At 43.6% G+C, this 18,745-nt stretch overlaps 1 protein-coding gene across 5 annotated transcripts in view; it reads left to right on the top strand.

Moving 5' to 3' along the window:
* Positions 1-419: 419 nt before the first annotated feature.
* LOC117351564 (core histone macro-H2A.1) overlaps positions 420-18,745 on the top strand; it is a 52,411-nt gene continuing 34,085 nt past the window's right edge. Inside the window, exons 1-2 of one of the 5 annotated variants that reach the window (XM_033926981.1) lie at positions 420-700; positions 10,352-10,552. In XM_033926981.1, coding sequence (XP_033782872.1) covers positions 10,381-10,552 — 172 coding nt within the window. In that variant the 5' untranslated portion in view covers positions 420-700; positions 10,352-10,380. Of the gene's footprint in view, positions 701-8,334; positions 8,473-10,351; positions 10,553-18,745 lie in introns of those variants that run through there. The other 4 variants (XM_033926978.1, XM_033926983.1, XM_033926982.1 and 1 more) reach the window with 4 other exon arrangements.

Below are 18,745 nucleotides of genomic sequence, written 5' to 3'. Positions count from 1 at the left end.
TGCATTCATTAGCATGCATTAGATTCGTTATAGGCACCTAAGAAATGTTTTTGCAAACAAATTAATCGTGCATAAATAATCCTATGAATTCACATGCACACAACCAGTATGCAAGCCCAAAAAAATATTCTAGCAGCTGTGCAGCACTTCCGTATTTGTTCTCGGCCAGGGCTGATGCAGCAAAGCTCACTGGGGCACCTAAGCAAGCAGGGACCAGACACGGCTGCGGCGACCTCCACGTGCAACACATGGAGGTGGTGGTACGCATGCGCCAGTCGATCAGCTGACTGCTAGCCCCTGTGGGTGTAAGGCGCGCGAGCGGGCAGAGATCAAATGCGGCTGCGCCGAATTAATGGCGGAGGAGGCGGTCCTCGGACGTCTCGGGGGTGGGGGGGATCCTGGGTAAAAGCAACGGGTCAATGAGAGGCTTGTACGCTCCCACGAGAATCCCGCAGGAGCTAACTTCCACCCGCGTGGAATTCCCTTCCCCCCCCCAACTCGCTCGGGACGTCGCCCGCCATAGGCCCCGCAGCTCTCCCTTCTCCGGCGCCCCGCCCTCCTCTGACGCCCCTGTTTTCTTTTCAGGTCCCGCCCTCTTCTGACGCAACTTCCTGTTTCCGGCCGGGCGGGACGCCTTTAGAGGGAGAGTTGTGTCGGAAGGGACGGGGGAAGCTGCGGGACCGGTGCTGGGCGGCCTCAGGTAGGCATTTGACAGTTGGACGGGTCCTGAGGAGAGCGAGGGCGGGGCGCGCGGGGAGGGGGGGAAAGAGCGCGCTCTGCACGTGAGCCCAGCGCGTGCGTCTTCGCCCTCTGACAGCTGCGGCGCCTTTATTGTCCGCGTGAAAGGTGCAGACGGAAGTCGCGTGGCAGCGGCCACTGTGGGGTTGTTTTGGAGGGGGGGAATCGCGCGCGCCTGTTGACAACGCTAGAGTCAGATTGCGGCAGAAGCGCTCCCCCCCCCCCTCTTCTTTGCAACTAATCGTACGAGCTGGTGATTTCATTGCAAAGCGTTGGGCACGCGAGGGCCGTTTTGTGATCGGCCTGACACGGCCACATAGCGCAGCTGTGCTCTTATTTTATTTGACATCTAGAACCAGGAATCTCAAAGTCCCTCCCTTGAGGGCCGCAATCCAGTCGGGTTTTCGGGATTTCCCCAATGAATATGCATTGAAAGCAGTGCGTGCACATAGGTCTCGTGCATATTCATTGGGGAAATCCTGAAAACCCGACTGGATTGCGGCCCTCAAGGGAGGGACTTTGAGATCCCTGATTTAGACGCCTCAAAGGGGATGAGGGAGATGGGTTTTAATTGGTGTAAGCCGATGATTATATGCTGGAGGAGGCTGATTGTGTCTCTCCCAGGGGGGCTAAAGGCAAAACCAAAACACAAAAAAATGCTGTTCGGTGCACAGTAAGTGGAATTTTCAGGTTCCTGGACTCAAAAGAGAAAGTGCTTTCGAAGCAGTCTACAAATGTAACTCCAGTGAATTTTCTGATATATTAAACTATATGAGTTGAGTTTTTAACAGACGTTTCATTCTATAAAAGACAGGCATTTCAGGAACATGGATTACATGTCCACATGCGCATTCATAACATTCAGTTGTTCAGTTTTCCACTGTTCTCCCGTGGGAGGTCAGAATGGTTTACATCAGGGGTTTCAAAGTCCCTCATTGAGGGTCGCAGTCCAGTCGGGTTTTCGGGATTTCCCCAATGAATATGCATTGAAAGCAGTGCGTGCACATAGGTCTCATGCATATTCATTGGGGAAATCCTGAAAACCCGACCGGATTGCGGCCCTCAAGGGAGGGACTTTGAGATTCCCTGATTTAGACGCCTCAAAGGGGATGAGGGAGATGGGTTTTAATTGGTGTAAGCCGATGATTATATGCTGGAGGAGGCTGATTGTGTCTCTCCCAGGGGGGCTAAAGGCAAAACCAAAACACAAAAAAATGCTGTTCGGTGCACAGTAAGTGGAATTTTCAGGTTCCTGGACTCAAAAGAGAAAGTGCTTTCAAAGCAGTCTACAAATGTAACTCCAGTGAATTTTCTGATATATTAAACTATATGAGTTGAGTTTTTAACAGACGTTTCATTCTATAAAAGACAGGCATTTCAGGAACATGGATTACATGTCCACATGCGCATTCATAACATTCAGTTGTTCAGTTTTCCACTGTTCTCCCGTGGGAGGTCAGAATGGTTTACATCAGGGGTTTCAAAGTCCCTCATTGAGGGTCGCAGTCCAGTCGGGTTTTCGGGATTTCCCCAATGAATATGCATTGAAAGCAGTGCGTGCACATAGGTCTCATGCATATTCATTGGGGAAATCCTGAAAACCCGACCGGATTGCGGCCCTCAAGGGAGGGACTTTGAGATTCCCTGATTTAGACGCCTCAAAGGGGATGAGGGAGATGGGTTTTAATTGGTGTAAGCCGATGATTATATGCTGGAGGAGGCTGATTGTGTCTCTCCCAGGGGGGCTAAAGGCAAAACCAAAACACAAAAAAATGCTGTTCGGTGCACAGTAAGTGGAATTTTCAGGTTCCTGGACTCAAAAGAGAAAGTGCTTTCAAAGCAGTCTACAAATGTAACTCCAGTGAATTTTCTGATATATTAAACTATATGAGTTGAGTTTTTAACAGACGTTTCATTCTATAAAAGACAGGCATTTCAGGAACATGTATTACATGCGCATTCATAACATTCAGTTGTTCAGTTTTCCACTGTTCTCCCGTGGGAGGTCTGAATGGTTTACATCAGGGGTTTCAAAGTCCCTCCTTGAGGGTCGCAGTCCAGTCGGGTTTTCAGGATTTCCCCCAATGAATATGCATGAGATCTATATGTATGCACTGCTTTCAATGCATATTCATTGGGGAAATCCTGAAAACCTGACTGGTTTGCGGCCCTCAAGGAGGGACTTTGAGATCCCTGGTTTACATGAATTCATGCGGGTAGTCACGCATTTCCCCCTTAAGCCATAATTTTAAGTGGGTAAAGTTACTCCTGTTTAAGGGGCAGTTCTATAACGGGGTACCTGCATTTATGTGCTACTTGAGTGTGTGTAAATGTACAGAATACTGTCACCTTTGCAGCTAAGTGTACAGTTATGAGTATTAATCGCAGTTGAGCAACTAAGCACTATTCTGAAAATGACGACGTATATTTATTTATTCAGTTTTCTATGCCATTCTCCCAGGGGAGTTCAGAATGGTTTACATGAATTTATTCAGGTACTGCAAGCATTTTTCTCTGTCTTGGCAGGCTCACAATCTATCTATCTAATAATAATAAACTTTATTTTTATCCCGTCATACCTAGTGTACCTGGGGCAATGTGGGATTAAGTGACTTGACCAGGTTCACATGTAGCAGCATGGATTTGAACCCACAACCTCGGGGTGCTGAGGCTGTAGCTTTAACCGCTGTGCCACATTCTCCCTATAACTTGCAAAGGCACATAGTTGCATTATTGACAAGGCTGCCACTTGCACAGTTTACAGAATACAAAAAGTTAAGTGAGCCTTTGCCACTTTTTTTTACACAACCAGACTTATGCCAGGAATATGACTGGTGTAGCTATGGTCATCAGTGGTGTAACAAGGGAAGAAGGCACCCAGGTCATTGACAGCTGGCATCACTGTATCATGTGCGCCCCTCTCTCATATACCTCTTTGACACTTCACCAACAGTGAGTAGCATCTTCTATTTGCTGCTCACACTAATGTCAGCTCTTCCTCTTACTTAATGGTCCTGCAATCAGAAAGTGACATCAGAAGGAGAGCTGAGGCCGGCGCAAGTAGCAGGTAAGACATGCTGCTCGCTTCAAGTGAAGATATGGTGGGCAAACAGAGAGGAGGAGAGCCAATACAGCTCTCAGATGCTATTATAGAATAGGCTGTTACTGCAAAGCATTGGTGTACCTATAAGGAAGACACCCACATGAAGGACAATTCTATAACAAGTTACTGACATAGAGTTGCTGCATATATTTAAGCATTCTGTACATCTAGGCATACAGTTGATGAATACATTAAACCTGCAAAAACATCATTTGGGCACCTAAATATTTTTCTAAAAGTGGACACTCAAATGACATATCTTGTATTTGTAAGGGAGCTTTCACAGTGGTGGGGCAGACATTTAGGTGGGCAGTTTACAGATCGCTGTAAATTGCCTGCTTGCCTGCTACATCTAGTGTTCCCATTTATGTGCAGCTTATGGCAGAACACTAGTATTCAGTAAGAACATTTGGATGCCTATCACCTCTTAACTTCATCCTATGCCCTCTCATTCCAGAGCTTCCTTTCAAATGAAAGACTCGTCTCGTGTGCATTTACATCACATAGGTATTTAAACATCTGTATCATATCTCTCCTCTCCTGCCTTTCCTCCAAAGTATACAGATTGAGATCGTTAGGTCTATCCCTTTATGCTTTATGCCAAAGACCACGCACTATTTTAGTAGCCTTCCTCTGGACTGACTCCATCCTTTTTATCTTTTTGAAAGTGCGGCCTCCAGAATTGTACACAGTATTCTAAATGAGGTCTCACCAGAGTCTTATACAGGGGCATCAATACCTCCTTTTTCCTTCTAACCATACCTCTCCCTATGCACCCTAGCATCCTTTTAGTTTTCGCCATCACCTTTTCAATCTTTGCCACCTTAAGATCATCACACACAATCATGCCCAAGTCCCACTTCTGTCATACACATAAGTTCTTCACCCCTTAAACTATACCATTCCTTCAGATTTTTGCAGCCCAAATGCATGTTCTTGCATTTCTTAGCATTAAATTTAGCTTCCAAATTTCAGACCATTTTTCAAACTTCACCAGGTCTTTCTTCATGTTAATCACACCATCCTGGGTATCTACTCCTATTGCAGATTTAGGTATCATCCGCAAAGATGCAAATCTTACCCTACAGCCCTGCAGCAATATTGTTTATAAAAATGTTAAAAAGAACAGAACCTTGAGGCACACCACTGGTAACAGCCCTTCCTCAGAGCGATCTCCATTGATCACTACCCTCTGTCGCCTTCCACTCGAGCAGTTCTTGACCCACCTGTCACTTTGGGACCCATCCCAAGGGCACTCAGTTTATTTATTAGATGTCTGTGTGGAATACTGTCAGAGGCTTTGCTAAAATCTTAAATACACCACATCTAATGCACTCTCTATCCAATTATCTGACAAGACCTACCTCTAGTGAATCCATGTTACCTCCAGTCCTGTAATCCACAGGATTCCAGAAACTTCACCATTCTCTCTTTTAAAAGCGTCTTCATTAATTTGCTTACCACAGAAGTAAGTCTTGGAACGACTAGTTACTGTTGATGAAACATGATTACACCACTATGATCCTGAGACAAAACAGTCCATGCAATGAAGGCACTCCAGATTCTCCAAGGCCAAGGAAAGTCAAGACCCATAAGTCAGCAGGAAAAGTCATGGCCACAGTGTTTTGGAATCAGGAAGGTGTTGTAATGACCGAATCCTAATGTAATTTGCCATGCCAAAAATAGGAGTCATTGAAAGAAGGAAAGGAAAGCTGCAGAAACAAGTTCTCTTTATACAAGACAATGCAATTGCTCACAAGGCTGGCAAAATGACGGATGTTTTAACACAGTTGGGGTTTCAGTGCAGAGACCATCTACCCTACTCACCAGACCTTGCCCCATCTATTTTCTGTTTCCAAACCTTAAAATGAATTTGAAATGGTGACAATTTCTGAGTGATTATACAAATGGCTTCTTGCAGCAGTGGAGCTGTAATTCGATGACCAGACATCAAGAGTATTTTTTTGGAAGGGTTACAGAAACCTCAGGCATAATGTGCCAAGTGTTTTGAACTTAAGGGTGAATATGTGGAATAACGTGTAAGTTTCATGCCTCCACATCATTCCCTTCTTGTTTGGGCTAAGAACTTTTCAGCACCCCTCGTATGGGTCTGGTTCCAAAATCACTGTAGGACTGGGACAATTCCAGAAGCCAGGTCACTGGAGCACCTACAGTTCAAAAAAAACCAACATAACTAAATACAGTGGTACCTTGGATTACGAGCATAATCCGTTCCAGGAGCATGCTCGTAATCCAAAATGCTTGTTTATCAAAGCGAGTTTCCCCATAGGAAATAATGGAAACTCGCTTTGATCCCCCCCCCCCCAAGAACCGGCATTGCTCCCCTCAAAGGCCCCCCCCTGCGATCCGGCACCCCCTTCCCTGCGATCCAGCACACCCCCACCCCACCCCCGCCACGATCCGGCACCCACCCCTGACATGATTGGGGGAGGGTGCCGGATTGCGGAGGGGGGGGCGCTCGTAAATCGAGCCATGCTCGGTTTCCGAGGTACCGATTTTGCAAATGTTTTGCTCGTCTTGCAAAACACTCGCAAACCGGTGCACTCGTAAACACTGTAATACAAAGAACAAAAAATGAAAGAAGAGAAAAAAATAAGATAATACCAAACATGATAAGCAGAATAACAGCAAGAAAATAGAGAAAACAGTTTTCATGGCTCCTAATTTTTTGAGTGATTGCCTTAAGTTTTCTAATTGTATTTTTACTCTGTCATTGAATAAAAGAATTAGATTGGTTTACATTGTTTAGCATTGTATAGTAAAACAGTGGTTTGTAAAGCATGGTTGCCAAGGGCAGTGTACAGATATATAGCATGGATAAGTTGGTTGGATAGGAAACCACTCCTGCCTGTGTCTTTATTCTGGAAATCGTTTTAGGTTCTGTTGTCAAATGTGTTCGTACTTTTTTGGATCACAGTGAATCTTAAAATGTTCCCATCAGTTTCAAGAATGTAAGTAAGATTGTTGTGCATCTGATACTTAGCAACAGGTGAGAAAGGAATTAGATTTTGCCCCTTGGTGCCCTCCCACTGCATTCCTAAAGGGTTTGTGGAAGGGAGAGGAGAAGCAGAAGGCAGCATTGGGGCACCTGGGGTGATCACTGTCGTATATAGATAACAAAGATAATACAATAAAACAATTTCTATAAAAATTGAATTGCAATTTAATAGATCCTGATTTTTAAGAGAACCTTCAAGGTAATAATAACTTTTGAATCCAAGAGACAAATTTAATTTCATGAAATATAGAACAGAAAATTTATTCAGCCTTTATAACATCCCTTCTCAAATCTTTGGTGTTCAGGCTTTCTAATAAACTGGATTTGTAACAAACAGCATGTAATGAGTTCATTTGAAGAAATGATACACTGAAGCCACACTTATTGGTGGAATGTTTCAGACATTTTGGGTAAATTTGTGGGGCTGTTGCTATAGAAGACACAGAAGTATGTGCTGCTGAACAAAAAAAAAGCACACAAAAAGCCATTTGTAGAAGCTGGTGCTTAATTTAGTCACCAATAATGCGTCTAGTTTATAAATTAAGGAGATCAAACGGAAAAAGCTATATGATGGCTTCCTGGCCACTCAAGCAGCCAAATTAGACAACCGAATCGCCAATCTACTGTCAGCATCCCTAGACTACAAAACTTTTAGAAAAGAAATAGACCATACTATTCAAGAAATCCCTAAAAAAGAAATAACACCGCAAGTATCAAACACCACCTCTCACTAAAACCAACTACCCTAAACAAATAACCATGCTCATGTCTTACTCGCTTTGAAAATGACCAAATCTCTTTTTGGTAAGATCTTTTTGTAATACTTCCTTGATAATTCTTTTGTAATCCGCCTTGTAATGTAATGTATAATAGTAACATTTGGGGGGTGGCAGCATAAGCATGGAACATGTAATGAGTGTGATGTCAAGTGATACACCTCTCTCTGATAAGTTGTGTGCAATTATCAATTTCAGGAGGCAGAAGAGATTCCTCCTGTCCACCGCGAGGCTGCCGAGGAGTTGGGGTATGCGCGGGGGGGGGGGTTGGATTTGGCCAGGACGGGAGACTGAGGGGATTCCTCATGTCCCAGCCCACTGCTGGACCACCGGGTCTTGCGACAGGCCCTGTGGAGGCCCGCAATAGGTCCAGGTAGGCGATGGCCAGAATATAAGCTGAGGCCCCCCCCATCCCCCCCATTTTTGGGCCCAAACATTTTGACTTGTATTCGAGTATATATGGTACTGAGTCTAGCTTTTGCTCTCTTTGCTGGCTGTGGAGGTGGTGGCAATCATAGGCCCTGGGGTAAGGGTATGATCCCAGTCATTACTCAGTGGTAACACCTGACTGGTGCATTCAAGAGAGAATAATCTTGTGACTCAGGTCCAATGGTTTGGTTAGGGAAGGTTTAAAAATTGGTAAAATGACCCTTAATAGTTGTTTGTACTTTGGCATCATAGGTGTTCTGTGAAACTCAAAGCAGCAGGAGAAAACACAGACTTTCATTTCAACTAAGAAGCATTTACCAAAAATATATTGTTGCGAGTTGGGCCCTATCAAGATTAATGAAGCCTAATTACTAATAACCCATGGCAACACAAGTTAACACATTTTGGTAAATATATATGGAAATGAGATCCCAGTAGAGTCTTGTTCTTTTTATGAGCTTTGGGCTAGATTCACTAACCTGCCCGAATCGGAACAATCCGTTTCCGATTCGGGCAGGTCCGACGAATTTAGGAACCTAAAATATACAGATGGAGGGCTTGCACTGTGGGAAAGGGCGGCAAAGAGCAGGAGAGTCAGGGCGAGCAGGCAGGAGAGATCGGGGCAGAGCAGGGCGGCATTCAGCTTGGTTCTGCATCCCCCACAAGTTCATTGGAAATCTCCAGTGCGGGGAAGGGTAGGAGAGTCGAGGCAGACGCGATCGGGGCTGACAGGTTAGAAAGCAGAAGGCAGGGCAGTTGCAAAGGGCTTCAGCGACTGGTCCTCAGCAGTTGCTTTTTTTTTTTTTTTTGATCGGCCAGCCCATTCCGTGTTGCAGGGTTTTGTTTAGTGAATCACGTCCTTGCCTACTTTGCATGCCGTTGCCCTCATTTGCATGCACGGATTGAAGGATGGTCGGCAGAGAGGTAAGTGAATCGGGCCGGGGTCACTAAGGGGTCACAAACCAATCGGTACACGATCAGTTTGCTTTGCCCTTTATTATCACTGTGCAAAGAAAAAACTGGAAAATAAGGGGCACTTGTTAAAATTCTCCCCTTTAATTTCCCGATAGAAATCGCCGTGGGAATGTAAGCCATTGATCAGTCGGCACTGTGCCATAGAGAACTTGATTAGTAAATGAGTGCTAACTTCTTGACTTAACAGCTCATTAGTTTTTAAAGCCACTACTGGATAATTATGTTGAAGTCTGTTAATGGTTCGACCTTGTTATAGAATATAATGACACAGCATTAGCTATGGGAATTCAGGTAGACAGGAGAAGTTCTCTCAGCATCTCAAGACAGAATTCACACAGTTGGGGGGGGGAAATGTATATTGTGGAATACAGATGATAGGGGAAGGCAATGGCAAACCACCCTGCTAATAGTCTGCCAAGAAACCATACAGGGAACTACCTTTACTTAATGTTCATCTGAATAAAATGAATATTTACCTCTGTGTTATAAAGAAGTGGTTCCCAACCCTGTCCTGGAGGACCACCAGGCCAATCGGGTTTTCAGGATAGCCCTAATGAATATGCATGAGAGAGTTTTGCATATAATGGATGTGACAGGCATGCAAATCTGCTCCATGCATATTCATTAGGGCTATCCTGAAAACCCGATTGGCCTGGTGGTCCTCCAGGACAGGGTTGGGAACCACTGTTATAAGGCTTCCATGCTATAGGGCAGGGGTGTCCAACCTGCGGACCCTTGAAGTATTTATGTGGCCCCCGGTTGAGGGCGATGCAGTGTTTTCCTCTGCTGCCCCCGGGTGTTTACTGTCTTGCCGGCTCCCTCATCTGTCTTGCTGCAGCGTTCGTGCGGCCACAGAAACATTTTTTTCGGCCATTGTGGCTCAGGGAAGCCAAAAGGTTAGACACCCCTGCTATAGGGTACAAATATAAGTGTGCAAAAAAATCACTTTGTCTCCAAGTAGTCAAAGCACTTAACCAAGTAGTTTGCAAGCACCACTGATCCGGCACCCCCCGTGAGAACAGGAACCCCCCGCCCGACCAACTTTAACTCACCCCCCCCTTTGGCACCAGCACGCAGCCCACAAGAGCCGGTGCCGCTTGAAGATCTTCTTCTTCCCAGTCTCTGCCGGCTTTGAACATGCATCTGTGCATGCTCAAGCCCTTCTAATTCTCCCTCTCGCCGAGAATCTCGGCTTTCATTTCAAACGGAAGCACATCTCTGTGCTAATTGTGCTGCTTATTCTGATTTCTTGTGAATGACATAGGAAAGGATGACTTTTGTGTGTTGATGCCTGTTTTGTTTGGTTTGCAGTGTGCCATTCCTAACCTGTAGCAGAGAAGATGTCCAGTAGAGGTGGGAAAAAGAAAACGACCAAGACCTCCCGATCTGCGAAGGCTGGGGTTATCTTCCCAGTGGGAAGAATGCTAAGATACATTAAAAAAGGACACCCAAAATACAGAATTGGTGTGGGTGCACCGGTGTACATGGCTGCCGTTTTGGAATACCTGACTGGTAAGTATAGAGCAGTATGAAGGTGTAGATCGGCGAGCATAGAGGATCTGATCACTCAGGTAACGTCTGTTATCCCAGGACAAGCAGGCAGGTATTCTCACTAGTGGGTGATGTCATACGACAGAGCCCCGATACGGACGTCTCACAAGCATACTTGCTTGCAGAAACTCAGAAGTTTCTAGATGCCCGCACCGCGCATGCGCCAGTGCCTTCCCGCCCGATGGTCCGGGCGTGTCTCCTCAGTTCAGGTAGCTAGCAGAGAAGCCAACCCAGGGGAGGTGGGTGGGACGTGAGAATAGCTGCCTGCTGTCCCTGGATAACAACTGTTACGGTAAGTAACATTGCTTTCCTGTGGAGGGAGGACTTGGGCCTCTGACCGGCAGTGCTGGCACGTGGGGGAGGGAAGGTGCGAGAGGAGGGAGGAAAGGAATAGTTTCTGCTACCGCAGTAGCCGTTCCCGTGTCACATTCTGCCTTGGTGGGGAGAAGGGGAAGAGGTTTCCGAACCATGGGGCCTCATGGAGATGTGGGGTCCAGGGCAGCTGCCCTGTTCGCCCGCCCCACCCCCTAATGCCTAAAACAAACTGTCTGACTTGATACATCAAGCTCGATCTCTGGCAGTATTCAAATCCAGACTGAAAGCCCACTTCTTTTGAAGCTGTTTCAATTCCAAACTCCAACTCGCCTGTAATTCCCCCACCTGAGTACTGTCCTTGTCCAGTTTGTCTTTTTGGGCTAGATTGTAAGCTCTTCTGAGCAGGGACTGTCTCTTCTGTGTTTTTGATGTACAGTTCTGTGTACGTTTAGTAGTGCAATAGAAACGATTAGCATTAGTAGTAGTAAGATTGGATTGCAGTATTACAATAATTAGGGGAGATGGGGACGCTAGGTGAGCCTCGCTGGCATGTTTCTGTGTGTTTCTCAAATAAGAATGAATAAAGGGCTCCTTTTATTAAGCCCCGCTAGCGGGGTTAACGCGCGTGACTTTTCATCACGCGCTAACCCCCGCGCTGGCCTAAAAACTACCGCCTGCTCAAGTGGAGGCGGTAGCGGCTAGCGCGGCCAGCGGTTTAGCGCGCGGTATTACCTGCGTTAAACCACTAGTGCAGTTTTGTAAAAGGAGACCCAAATGTTCCTAATATGGATTTCTTTAAACACAGAAAACAATGATGTGGCGGTAATCAATGGCAGCGGTCACAATATTAATTCAAGCACCACTTGCAGACTTTAAATTAAAGCATATCTTCAGCACTGCTAAATGTATAATCGGTAGCTCTGAATACTCTTGTGGTGTGATGACTGTCATGGCAACTGTCTGTTAAGTTTAGGTTTGCTATTCTGCACGCCTAAACAAAATTAATACTCTTCCATCAATATTCAGACAATGGCAGACTTTTTTTTTTTTTTAACGTTAGCTGCTGTGGTTTTTATTTACAGTGCTATCAGTTTGCGAGTGTTTTTGCAAGACGAGCAAAACACTCAGCAAACTTTTGACTCGCAAACCGAGCATTTACAGGGGATTCCTCTTTCGTCTTCAAGCCAGCCTTTTACATCGGGTGCCTACCGCAGGTTGCAGGGCTACGCGGCCAGGTGCTGTCCCACCTGCACGTTGCGTGTGACGCGCACAGCGTCAATCATCGGCGTGGTGTGCGGGTGGGGCGGCGCTCGGCTGCGTGGGCTCGGGTGGGGGCTCTCCAGCATGCGAGGGGCATCCGACGTGGAGGGCTGGCCGGCGGCTGGCATCCTCCCCCCCCCCCCCCGAAGCGGCACTGCGAGGTTCTCCGGCGGCTGGCATTCCCCCCCCCCCCTCGAAGCAGCACTGTGGGGTTCTTCATCAGATGACCCAAGGAAGAGGCAGACGGAGGAGATGGCACTGCAGCACCCGACAGGTATAGGCCCCGGGTTCTAGAACGAATCATCTGAGTTTCCATTATCCCCAATGGGGAACTTTGTTTTGGTAAACGAGTATTTTGGATTATGAGCATGCTCCTGGAACGGATTATGCTCGCAATCCAAGGTACCGCTGTACTCTGATTTCAATATCAGGTCACACCTGAACATGGAATATTTTGTAAAAAAAAAAAAGATATAGAGAGATGATAAGAATGCTGGGAATACACATTTAGATCGTAGCATATCTACCATGTTTTCCCGTGATGCAGCAGGGTTAGGACCCGGGAGGGGGGGGGAGAAGACCGCGAAGCAGCCTGTTTAAAATGCTGTTGATGCTGCTGTTTGGAGGGAGGTATGTTGGTCTCGCAGCAGAGGGTAGGACTCAGCAGGAGAAGACCGCAAAGCAGCGCAGGGACATTCGGGAGGGGCTTTGGGGCAATCTAACTAGGGCTTATTTTGGGGGTAGGTCTCATTTTCGGGAAAACAGACAGGTTATAAGTGGTATATAAATACTAAAATAATTATAGAAAGGCACACGCACAAAATCTAGCTGCATTACTCAGGCTGTATTTCCTCTCTTCATATGCAAGTAACAAGATTTTTGCAAAACTGCACATCCAGGGGGAGCAGAATTCCCAAACTCCTTTTTTGCTTTTTGAGGCTGTATTGAAAGCAGAAAGGTGATCAAATTCCCCCTCAATTAATCTTCCAAAATCCAAGTCCAGACAAAACAGTAAGCTTACAATTATGTGTAATTTGGAGCAGGTATAAATGCAACAAATAAGTATATTGCTATCACAAAATAGGGAATGCATTATACATTTGAGATCTGCTCAGATCGCACTCCCTTCAAATCTCTGCACACACAGCATTTCTAAAACTGCTATGTGTATGCAAAATTGCACTTGTAATTTGCTTTTTATACTTGTAACATTATCTCTCAAATTGTTCTGCAGTCTGTTCATGGCACTTACCTTGACTAAGCATTTTCACTGGGTAAAATAAAAGCTGTAAATGTGTTTTTTATTCCAAACCTTTACATACACACTTGAAGTAAATTTTTATTGGCTTGTTCCAGATGGCTTAACTCCTATCTGCTACAAACTGCAGATCTGACAGCCAGCGAGTTGAATTGCCATTTGTATGAATTGTTCCTGATCTTACTCGGAGGAGGAATAATTAAACTCTTCAGGTTTTTAATTAAATGAATATTGCCTCATAAAATCATTGAACAAATGTTTGATGCTGTAGAAATTAAGGTCATTCAGGAAAGAGAAGGCCAAAACTCGTTATCTAGGTAGCCACACTGGTCCAAACTTTCATTCTCTTTACGTTCTGAAATGATAAAAGCATGACACTTGCAACTTTTACAACCAATAAGACATTAACAAACCAAGGGGCTTTTTTACTAAAAGGCTTTAAGCTTTAATCCCCAAAATATGCATATTGCATCATACAATGGACAGTCCCTGCTCAGAAGAGCTAACAATCTAATTTGACAGACGGGGACATCTCAGGGTTGGAGAGATTATGGTAGAGGAAATGATACAGTGGGTCTAGGTATCTGACATTTGAACATACAATAGACGGTCCCTGCTCAGAAGAGCTTACAATCTAATTTAGACGGGACATGTCAGGGTTGGGGAGATTATGGTAGAGGAAATGATACAGTGGGTCTAGGTATCTGACATTTGAACATACAATAGACGGTCCCTGCTCAGAAGGCTTACAATCTAATTTAGACGGGACATGTCAGGGTTGGGGAGATTATGGTAGAGGAAATGATACAGTGGGTCTAGGTATCTGACATTTGAACATACAATAGACTGTCCCTGCTCAGAAGAGCTTACAATCTAATGTAGACGGGACATGTCAGGGTTGGGGAGATTATGGTAGAGGAAATGATACAGTGGGTCTAGGTATCTGACAGCAGTGAGTGGGAGTTAAGAGTTGAAAGCAGTTTCTAAAAAAGTGGGTTTTTAGCTTGTATTTGAATACTGCTAGGGATGGAGCATGACGTAAGCCATGGAAACTGCAAATTTTAGTGTATTCTAGTAAGATACCATGACATCCTGTTTCAGCATTCAGTGTCTCTCTTTTTCAAGTCTCAGGCTTGAAAAGATGCCAAACGCTCTGTGTTGGTAGCTGCAAAACATGAATAGAATGAAAGCTGAACCAGTATCACAACATTCAAAAGGAGTGGCTATCCCTGAAACAGATCTATTCAAAGATGTTACATGGGACATACTTTTACTAATGAGATAAATATATGTTGTTCTTTCTCCCCCACCTATTTTATTTAAGAATTTTTTACCTCCATAGTAAAGCCGCTTAGGGTTTTGTGATGTCTGCCGCCGTGATGTCTGCATCCACATTCGGCTTGCGGCGCATGCAGTGAATTCAGTGGTTTGACTCGGGAATGGCAGGAGGGTGTCGTGCGGGTAAGAAGTGGAGGGTGAGAGGGAAAGGGGGCTGCTTTGGGGGGAGGGGTGTGCTGGGGAGCAGACAACAATCACACTTTGCTCTGGGGGGAGAAACAGAAGGGGGCCACGGAGCAGGCAGGCAGGGCGCAACAGTGAAATGCAGGCAGGGGGCTGGGGAGACAGACAGAAAGGAAGACAGACAGACAGAACGCGGCGAGAGAGAAAGAAAGAAAGACATACACACACACATCTATTCTAGCACCCGTTAATGTAACGGGCTTAAGACTAGTATATGATAACACATAAGTTGAACAAGAAGAAAAAATAGGGAAAAAGGCAATTACATTCATGATTTAAAAAAAAAAAAAAATACAAAGGAAATATATCATCTCTGTCTTAGAACCAGAGAAGAAAAATGAGAGGAGAGCTATTCCTAACAAAAACTTTTCTGAAAAAAAGAAAATAACAGAAAACTACATTTTATGTCCTTCTACATATTTCTGCCTATTTCTAACATCCAAAAATAATCTATTTTGACATACTTCCTCAATTATTAATAAATAAAACTAAAGCAGGATGTCTTATTTCTAAAATTTCTAGACTGACTATAACTTAAGCCGTTACCAAAATAAAACATTCACAATAGTTCAAGACAGCAAAAACGGAAAACACTTTCAATTAGAGTACAATCGCATACTAACTTAACCCCCTAAAGGTAGCCTCCTGGGCTAATATCAGCTTCTCTAAATATAATGGATCATGAAATATATACTCCCCTTCCAGAAATTTCACCTGCCATTATCTGGGGAACCTCGAGAAAAAGGTCATCTTTGGAGCCAGTGCTCCAGGTCTTAATTTAAGGAACTCCTTGGACCACCTGAATCCTAGTGGCTGAATACATCTCCAAACCTTCTGCAATCCCACATGTTCTTTCAATATAAATTTTTGATAAGACATTTTCAATTTTATGATCAAGGCGACATAAATGAATTGATAATTTATTAAATTTAGCTGTTTGTCAAGTTTGTATGTTTTCTTGTACTGGACTGATGTTGATACTAAAGTGACAATTCTTAAGATTCTTCCACTGAAATTGTTTCTGCACATTTGAAGGTCCCTTTATACTCTTATAAATTATTTAGAGTACAGAGTTCAGTGGCAGTATCTGAACGATAGTTCTCTCATGTTTTGTGTTCATAATTTAGTGATAAGATATTTATAAAAGCAAGTATACCTGTTACCCTTAAAAAAAAAAAAATCAAGCTCCTACTTTGAGGCAGGTATGTGGAGTCTTTGTGTATCTGATGACTTCAGATCTGATGTGTTTTCATCTCAATAAAAGACATCTTTACAGATCAGGTTCCTTTTCTTTACTTGTTTGGACAACCCTACTAGTTTTGTTTTGGCATTTCCTGTTATGCCATGGCAATGACAGATGTAAATTGGCACACCTGTAGCCTACTCTTGCTGCTCTCAAACAACAATAGATATACAAAAATGACAATAAACCACGATAAACTAGATCCTCAAAAAGGTTTAAAGTTATGCTGATGTGCTTAACATGAAGGAAAAAGGATCTCGGAAATCCATGCCAAAGATCATCCAAATCGCAATTGGCTAAGTTGGGGGGATAAAGGTTTTCTTTCATTGATCCAAAAGACCTTCAATGTAAACAAATTGAATCCACAAAATATCAATCTTATTCCATAAACCTACTGAATTTAAATAGTGTTTAAGTGAAATACTTTTTTAAATTTTTTGTTAATTCTTTTTAATTTTAGTGAAGTCCCTTGACTGGAATTTCAAACCACAAAGGGAGTGCTTGAACAACCCTTATTCCTTATAACAAAAACACAGAAGGGAGTTTAAAGCCTTCGTGTGATGGAGAACGCAAAATGGACCGCTTAGCTTATCTGAAGCACTCAAAATTGGCTGTTAAGTTCCTCTGGTTGATCGCCAGCTTATAGGAAACTTGCAAATGGCATAGCTTTTTGAATATCGTACTGCCGACGGGACCCATTTCGTCCTACAAATCAGGCTTTCTCAAGGTAGATATCGATCTAAAATAAATAACATGAAATAAAGTTAACCTTGTATTGATTCTCATTGTAACAAGACTTTTTTTTTTTAATCAAAAGACTTGCATTCAATGTGCTCTCATTGCCTTATACATAATAAAAGGAATACTTTGAAAATGGCGCTTTTTTGTTAAGACGCCAGCGCATGCGCATTCAGGTTGATGACATGGAATTATTCTATTGGAAAGATTTAATGTGTCTTCTAAGATTAAATCATTTACTACATCATTCGTGCTTTACTGAACAAACCAATTAAATAACATCTCATGTGCTTAAATAAAGACTGACCAGTCCGATACACTGTTAAGCCCTACTGGGCACATTGAGTCCAATATATGTATCCAGCGCAACTCTCCATTTCAATTTGTTAAGTTGATCACCGCCCATTTTTTTACAGATCAGGTTCCTTGTTTGGACAACCCTACTAGTTTTGTTTTGGCATTTCCTGTTACGTCATGGCAATGACAGATGTAAATTGGTGCACCTGTGAACTAACCAGGAGACACCCCTGTGGCCTACTCTTGCTGCACCTGCATTTCACTTCCTTGCAGTTAGGCATTCTGCTTAGAAAATAGCACAGAGTGCACTTAGGTCCCTCTCATCTTGATGGCGCTTTGATGTAGTAAGTGGCACGAACCTCCAGGCACCTTTTTTATATAATTGTCGCCTTGGTACACACACAGTTTGCTTGCAAATGCATGTGCCTATATTGGAAAAGTCCAAAAGTATGTGCTTTAGTCAGTGGCTCCCAAATCTGTCCTGGGGGAACCTCAGCCAGTCAGGTTTTCTGGATTTCCACACTTGAGTATGCATTTGCAAAATTTGCATGCAAATCGGTCTCATGAATATTCATTGGTATACCAATGCTACATCGCAGGGTGTATATATAGATAGATATATAGCGTCCACACTTATATTACTCACAAAATAGAAGCTATTTCTAATTAAATATTCTTTATATTAAATTTCTTTAAATTAATAACAATATACCACACATTCTAATTAAATGGATCCACATTATCCATATAATTAAAACCTTTTAAACCACCTAAGCATTCGCTATGGTGGTAGAAAACCTGGAACCTACTCAAAATCAGTCTCTGCAAAAGTTCTTATTGTTCCACTCTGAATATTTATCGCACTCTTTGAACATAAGTGCATATTGTGAATATGAGACAAAATATTTAATTAAAACTAGCTTCTGGGTTTTTTTCTATTTTATGAATATTCATTGGAGATATCCTGGAAATCCGACTGGCTGGGATTTCCCCAGGACTGGTTTGGACCCCTTGACCCTTTTAAGTCTATACCCCACCCTTATTTGCCATGCGAAAAGATATACACAATTTGGTGATATGCACTTATTTACTACCTGCTTGTCGGGGGATGGAGGATGTATTTTTTTAAAACCTTTTCCATGTTTTAAACACGTAGTATGGCCCTTATAAAACTGTGTGGGTGGGAGGGGGTGTACATGCCTAAAAAAGTAGGTACTTAAATATCTGAAATCTGTTCATAGGTATTGCTAGATTTGTCAGAGCTGGGACAGAAATTGCAATATAGAAGCATATTTCATAATGCAAAAAGCACATGCACAAAAGTCTCTCTTTTACAGCAGATGTCAACTGACAATCATTGCAGTTTACAGAACATTAATAAGGTTAGCAACATAGACATTATGAATCGTAGCAAAATGAAAACAGATGCATTTTTCTAAATTGAAGATAGGAGGAGATCTGACGTAAGCATGTTGAGAGGCAGTTCCAAATTTTGGGGCCTTGAAACTCAAAGGTGGATTTG

The sequence above is a fragment of the Geotrypetes seraphini genome, chromosome 18 (genome assembly GCF_902459505.1).
Source record: "Geotrypetes seraphini chromosome 18, aGeoSer1.1, whole genome shotgun sequence".
Taxonomy (NCBI): domain Eukaryota; kingdom Metazoa; phylum Chordata; class Amphibia; order Gymnophiona; family Dermophiidae; genus Geotrypetes; species Geotrypetes seraphini.
This window is presented reverse-complemented; position numbering and strand designations above follow the sequence as displayed.